The sequence below is a fragment of the Artemia franciscana genome, unplaced genomic scaffold (genome assembly GCF_032884065.1).
Source record: "Artemia franciscana unplaced genomic scaffold, ASM3288406v1 PGA_scaffold_58, whole genome shotgun sequence".
NCBI classification, from domain to species: Eukaryota; Metazoa; Arthropoda; class Branchiopoda; order Anostraca; family Artemiidae; genus Artemia; species Artemia franciscana.
Window position 1 is genome coordinate 1140540 of NW_027062698.1, and position 7577 is coordinate 1148116.

Below are 7577 nucleotides of genomic sequence, written 5' to 3' on the forward strand. Positions count from 1 at the left end.
CAGTTTCAAATAGCGTCTTCAAACCAGTGGCCTCTTGGGAGAGTTGCTAGATCATCAGCATGGGCCTGACTGTACCTGAGATGTCGTTGTCATTATCATTTTATTTATAACCTATCAGAAAAAAAAATGGGCAGAGAGCCCAGGAAAAGACAGAGTAAATATCAAGAAAAAAACAAATCTCGTTAATATAAATGTATAGTATATATATATATATATATATATATATATATATATATATATATATATATATATATATATATATATAGTCTATACTGTGTTTGTAAATATGTCTAGATATCAATGCAGCTTTACTTCGTCTGTTCTACTGATCTGTTAGTCTATTTTATTATACTATTTTTCTTTGTTATATTAGCTTTATTGTGCTTGCCATTGTTGAGTTACGTGTACTTTTGTTTTGGCTTTGTTTATTAATTTTTTCTCCGTACTCCACTGTTTATACTTTTGTATATTTGTGGGTAATAAATATTATTATTATTATATATATATATACATATATATATATATATCTATATATGTATATATATATATATATATATATATATATATATATATATATATATATATATATATATATATATATATATATATATATATATATATATATATATATATATATATATATTACCATGATTGTCCAAAATCTGACTAAATCTGATAACCATCAGATTCTGAAATATCCGGAATCCCGGATATTCACCGGTTTCTCTGCTTGGATTCAATTAGCTTTGCGAGTCACTTTTTTCAGTCTTATACAAGGTATTATGGTAAAAGTTAAAGTTAGATTAGATTATGTTATTTTAGGTTAAGTTAGATTAGGTTAGGTAAAAATTGGTTCTAAACTTAGGAAACGGGTTAAAAACCTCGGCTAACCAACTTCACCTGATCGAATCTAGCCTAATCTGTCATCATCAAACCTTGCATTAAATTAAAAAAGTTGACTGGCAACGCTGACTAAATCCAAGGAGGAAAAAATGGATTCGAACATTCACCAGTGATATATTGCTTAAACTATTCCGTAAACAGTGTTATATAGGAAAATCAAAATATGAGATAAAGGTTATGTCTCCAATTTTAGATGATTACTCGTGAAATGTTTGAAGATGCCCTGAAAGATTTGCAAGATGACGGAGTTATTATTGTAACTAGCCGATCAACCATTAGAGTATGTCACCAGTAGCCAGAGGTAAAGTAGTCGTTATTTGTATATTAAGAAACGTATCTTTATTTTAGAGCTGTTATTTCTTTGCTTCTTGTAAAAAAAACGCAAAATCAGATTTATGAACTTCGAGGATTTTATCCACGTTCAAAATATTTAAAGTTGAACCTGGCTCTTGTTTATATTCAATAAAAAAAGTTTTCAACTGAAAGTAAGGATCAGCATCAAAACTTAAAACGAACAGAAATTGTTACGTACATGAGGGGGATTGCCTCCTTCTCAATACCTTGCTCTGTGCGCTAAAGTTTGACTTTTTGTCCCAGTTATATAAGAACGACTCCTGAGACACATGGGCTGTTTAATTAGAATAGCAAGCCTTTTAAAAAGTTCTAAAAAAAAACTTTAGTGTAAAGAGTGAGGCATTGAGAAGGGGGTAACTCCCCTCATATATGTCATAGTTTCTGTTCGTTTTAAGTTTTGTTTTTAATTTCGTTTTAAGTTTTGATTTTCGTTTTAAGAGTTGTTCCTTACTTTAATTGAAAAAAAACTTGTTTATTATTTAATTTTTGATCGTTTGAAATAATGCCGGGAAATCTGGCTCCGCCTCCATAGAAATTTTTTTCTCTCCACGGGAAATCCCTCTGTGGAAAGTTCTTACTATGGAAAATTCCTTAGCGCACTTCCATTTGAAAAATACTTTAATTTGTCTTTGTTTTAAAACAAACAGTCGGAAATCCCCTCCTCCCATGAAAAAGTTTTCCTACAAATACCCCCTCCCCTTCTTTGTAAGAATTTATTCCCTTTAAAACTCCCCCATGGAGAACTTTTCTAGTGGAAAATCCCCTCTCACCCCTGAAGACCACTTGGACTCGTAAAAAATTTCTCCCCGGATAATTTGCCTTAACATCTTTACACGTAAAAATGAATCGGCAAAGAGGAAGTAAGACAAGTGTAAAGAATCTCGATATTCTGTTTTTTTTTTTTGTCATGAAAAGTGTCCTAGATTGATAATATGTCTTTTCTTCATAACATTCATTGCTAGAATTGATTACCGTTGTTTCTTTCTTATTTTTCATCATTTCTGACTGAAACAGTTATCATAATGTTTTCTTTTCTGATTTCCGAAGAAATCACCAAGGTTATGGCTTTTCATAGTCACCATTAACAGTTCTTTTTTTTGTATTTTGATTTTAATTTTGCTAGTAAATGAAGAAAAAATTATACAAAATTCGTGATCAGGTACTATATTGATGGCGAAGCCAGATAAAGCAAGCCAACATTTTTTTTTTTTTTTTTTTTTTTAGCTAAACATCCCTCTATGAAATTAAGCTAAAAACCAAGGGCATATCGAGGATTTGTGTATGGGGCGAGGTAAAAAGCTTAGAAATTCATCAAAAAAATTTCCGTACGTTATTTTCCGGTACGTTATACGAGTCAGATAAAATGTCATAGGGAAGAGGGGGTTAAACCTAGTGACCCCCTTTTACTTAGATACGAGCTTGCCAGAAGCTATTGGCTAATGCCTTCTGACGTATTGAATTTGTTTTTTCTTTAGGCGAAAGTGCCTTATCAAGTCCATTTTTTGTCAAATTTTTCGACCATGGGAGTCAAAAGTCGTATTTTTTCCTTTTTTCGTGGCAGCCCGAAAACCAAAATCTATTTGTGCACTTGTATAAATAAAAGATATTAAAGTAAATTTTTCAACAATTCAGTTTCTTAATAATATACTTGCCTTTTTTATATATTTTATGGTTCTTTGTTTAGAGTAGCATTTTTGCTTGCATTACTTTTGTTTCTTAATCCGTTTCCTTTTTCAGGTGTTCGATGAAGAATAACTGGGAATCATCTTATATTATTTTTATAATATTCATTTAATAAACAAAAAGCAAGTGAAACTAGATTTCTTTGCAGTTCAAATTGCTATTTAAGTTTGTTCGGTAGCTTTGATGAACACTATTGTTGATTTTTTTCAAGAAACTTTCCTCTGTTTGCACTGTAGCTAGGTTCCGCGTCGATTAACTGTTTATGCCCCCTGTACAAGTTTTCCGAATATTATTTTCTGCTGTCCTGCGCACAGTATAAATACAGTATGGAAATTTTCTATATTAGCGGACAGAATGTTTGTAGTGCATGCCCTTTCTGAAAAATATGGAAGAGGAAAAAATAAATTTTACTTGGCTTTTGTAGACCTCCAAAAAGCTTTCGATAGTGTGGGTAGGGAATTACTGATAATGAAACTAATTAAATAGCTTTTATGTATGGAAGTACAAAATCAGTCGTTAGAGTGTTTGGAAAAGGACCTCGTCAAACAAGTCACCTCGGCTATTCGGAATATTCGTAAACGACATTGTAGAATTCTTGGAGAAAAGATGGGCCCCAACCGTTAAGCTCGGCAACAGAACGATTTCGGCTCTGCTGTTCGCCGACGACATGGCATTAGTAGCGAAAACAGCTCGTGAACTACAAATTTTAATTGACCTTATGGCAGAATACCTTGAATCGAAGAAACTACGTCTAAACCTCGGGAAGACGGAGATAATGACCTTCAATAAAGGAGGAAGAAGGAATTTAGTTGAGAATGAGATATTTCAGTTCAAAGGACAAGAGATTAAGGTAGTGGAAGAGGCGAAATATCAGGGATTTACCCTGACACCTAACTGCAGTTGGAAGAAACATTTGAGCGAAATGTCAAAGCGAGGGAAAGCAGCAGTGGGTGCAATATTACGTAATGACCTAGTGAAAACGTCGAAGTCATTAAAAATGTTTAAGCAAATATTTGATTCGACAATTAAACCGGCAATCCATTACGGAGCTGAGCTATGGGGCCTGGAGGCCGCAGATAAGCTAGAATCAGTCCAGTTTAGATACTACAAAAGACTTTTCGGGCTGCACCAGACAACACATAACCAGCTAATCAAAGGAGACTTCGGCAACATCTCACTGAAACTGCACCGGCTTTATCAAGCATTTAAGTTTTGGCTGATATTAACCCAACTTCCTGAGGACCGATTGGCTAAACAAGCTTATAATGATTTGCTTGGAATTAATAGGAAAACTACTTGGACTCACCAAATCAAGAAATCTCTTGACAAATTAGGCCTCTCTTATTTGTGGATGGAAGGAAACGGACCCGGAAACACACAATGCCTTTCAGAAATTATGCAGAGATTGAAAGACCAAGAGATACAAGAGTGGGGTTGTTTAGTACGTTCGTCGGAAACACTGAAAGAATATAGTGAAGTAAAAGACATTTTTGGGGAAGAATATTACTTTAAGTTAAACTTACCTTTTAAATACTTAAAATCATGGATCCAGTTGAGGGGAAATTGCCTTCCGGTACATAGGGAATAGAGATTTAAAAAAATTAAGGGCACAAATGGTAAGTGTGGGTATTGCGGAATTGAGGATAATAAATTAGCCCATTTCCTCATGGAGTACCAGGAGCTTGAAAGTCTTAGGGATGAAATTTGGGGGGACCATTGGTTGGTGCTACTTTCTGATATCCTGAGGTCTTTGAAGCCTGGAACCATATGCAAAATGGCACGATATGTGGAAAAGGTGGGAGAGGCTCAGTCGAGCCCGAGTGAATGGAAATAATTATTATTTTATATTGAGTGTGTGTTCTATGCAGTGTTGTATCATTAGATCATGTTGTGTATGGCCGTAGGGCTCAAATAAACTTTTTCTTTCTTTTCTTTTATTCTCTGTTAAAAATTTTCGGGATAGATCAGTCTCGCACATTTCTCATGGCTCCGCCTTCGCGCCTGTGGAATGACAAATTTTTATTGCATTGCAATGAGTAGCAAGTAGCAACTGGAGCTAAACTTCCAAATACAAAGGGAAACTTGCCTTGTGATGTGTCCCATCTCTAAACCAAATTTTCCAGACTGTAGAGTATTTACGCTTAGGGTACTGCAGTTTGATGTTTCATCGCAAGACGACAACTTTGCTATCATTTGATGGCTGAAGTCCAACTTTATCCATTGATCGGGTATATTTTTTAACTTTTTTTTCGTTTTTTTAGATTAGAAAACATGTTGAAAATCATTGAAGAAAGGACCATTTTATTTTTTAAGCAAATTTACATCACTCTTTAAGGATAAGTCAAATATGTATCATAATTCCGGATCGGTGAATGGCTAGATCGGAAACGGATAAATCAATTGATTTAAATATATTGTCCTAAGAGACGGGGTTACGACTAAATCAAAATAAATTTAGATCTGGCTTAGATCCGTAAATATAAAAATTTATATTGTAATAACAAAAAGTCTTTTTGAAAAAGTTTTTCTAATTAATTTTATTAAAAAAACGCTTCATCAACCTATAATGTAATTTTCCACGAAAAACATATAATGGTATGTTTATATATATATATATATATATATATATATATATATATATATATATATCGCACTGCGTTCTTTTGAGTCCTAGTTCCAGAGAGTTTTGACACTCCGCCACTAGCCTCGGCGGGCTGCAGGGTACGGATTATTCGTTTCGTTTGTTATATTAACCGTTTGATATGGATTTTCCTTTTTGTAAAGGTATCTTAAGTCTCCGTTCAACTGTTCCTTGTGCAGATGAAAAATTTTAACCAAAATGTCTGATGAGAAATGGATCCCAAAGAAACTCCTTAATCTGCACAGTCCATTATAACTTTGCTCCTAGGCTGACGCGTTTTCTTCTCAAGTCAACAGAATTTATGGAAGTTGTCCCCAATGATTAATGGATTGACTGGAGGAAAAGATGAAAAATGGGCTGACAAAAGTAGAAGGTGAGGACAAAGCCATTTTCTTATTGATGTGTTCTCAAGTCCAAGGCGAAAGGGCGTATCTCACGCTGTTCCAAAAACAGCTATTGGGAATTGTTTATTTGTTGGAGTATCTGAATAATAAAAAAAAATTAAACAAGTATAGTATGTGACAGAATCTTTCGGGTTCGTCTATTGCCCCATTCTTCATGGGCTCATCTTAGTAGGAAATAGGCATATTGCATCTTGCTAAAACCAAATTCATCTATAGAACTTAAATTTGTATGATTAGAGGTGCCACCCTTCCTACACCCCCCCCCTTATCTTCCCCTAAGTTGAGCAGAGATTTTGGAATTGCATACCCTGTTTTAGCCGTAATCGTTGAAAACTTTTCAATCTGTATAAATGGAGACAGTGTGCCGAATGTCCCTCCAGCAAACCCCTTCTCACAGCCGACCTTTTTAACAGAAAGGTAGGCAGGGTGCAGCTCGCTTTGAGTATAACCACACATGGATTTTAGTCTGGATTATTGAAATCACAAAGCGGGTTTTGACTTTTGCTGTACCTATCACCCTCCTAATATTCAAAGATGTTTGCCACTTCCGATCTCTACAGACCTGCATGAAAATGCGCGAATCGCTTGAAACTTCATTGCAACTTTAGCAAAGAAGACTCTTCCTGGAATAATTTAAGATTTTACAGTCTCTCTGTTACTGAGCTTTAAAGTTTCAAACGTCCTAAAAATCCCTAATTAGAAAATAATGAAGCCAGCCAGTACCAAAACCGTGAGTGTCAGTTGTCTTATATGCCCTCGTACTCATGCAATAAAACCCTTGGTTTTTATAACTTTTTATTGCTTAACAAACAGTTAGAAAAATTATTTTTCAATGTACATCAATAGTGGACAAGGATGCAAATATAAGTTCAGGAAGACACTAAGCCCTGTGCGTACGTAAGGGTGTATTACTGAAAGGGATAAGTTTACTTTAAGAAAATGACCTATATATGTTGAACATATAGAAAGAATCTAGACTTTTCGAGAAAAAATTTTTCCTGTTTTTGTGCTCATGTCCTAATTAACCTAACTATGATAAGGTAAGATTTATTAATCCAACAAAAAGATAGGAACATCAAATACCCTCCCCCCACCACAAGACTCTATGACCCGGAATTTAGGGAGATATATCATTTGTATAAAATCAAGCTCCCATGCAGGAATTTTCTTCTTTAGAGCGCATTCTATCTCTCTGACCTTTATCCTGTTTCCTCTAATATGATTTAGAGCTTCATTGGAGACACTGAAGAATGGTTCAGGTTCAACACCCTGATTACGTGATTACGGGATATAGGATTCAAATGAAGGACAAATACTAAACGAAGACCTAAATTATCCAGCTCCTAATTGCAATACTGCCCACACTACACGTTCAGATTAATGTATCCTGTTCCAATTGTACTACGCTAGGCATACATAATTAGCTAGCTGGATACGAAAATGTAAGTAAAAAGTGGGTAAGACGGCACAAGACCTTTTAGGTTCAAACCGGCGGTGCTGATCTCCGTTTCTTGGCCTTTCAGCAAGGAAGTGCAATGGAGGGTTGCGGGCCAACCATCCTGTGCTTTCGTACACCCTTCCTGGTTATCTTC

The 7577-nt window shown here is 34.9% G+C and overlaps 1 protein-coding gene across 1 annotated transcript; it reads left to right on the top strand.

Annotated features, from left to right (window-relative positions):
* The first annotated feature begins 944 nt into the window (after positions 1–944).
* LOC136042045 (uncharacterized) lies at positions 945–4917 on the top strand. Its single transcript, XM_065726906.1, has 2 exons — positions 945–1204; positions 2995–4917. Exon 2 carries the CDS (start codon positions 3608–3610, stop codon positions 4526–4528), a length of 921 nt encoding a protein of 306 aa, XP_065582978.1. The 5' UTR covers positions 945–1204; positions 2995–3607; the 3' UTR covers positions 4529–4917.
* The last annotated feature ends 2660 nt before the right edge of the window (positions 4918–7577 follow it).

Coding starts and splice junctions, on each gene's coding strand:
- LOC136042045 (XM_065726906.1), top strand. CDS start 3,608: ATGGCATTAGTAGCGAAAACAGCTCGTGAACTACAAATTTTAATTGAC.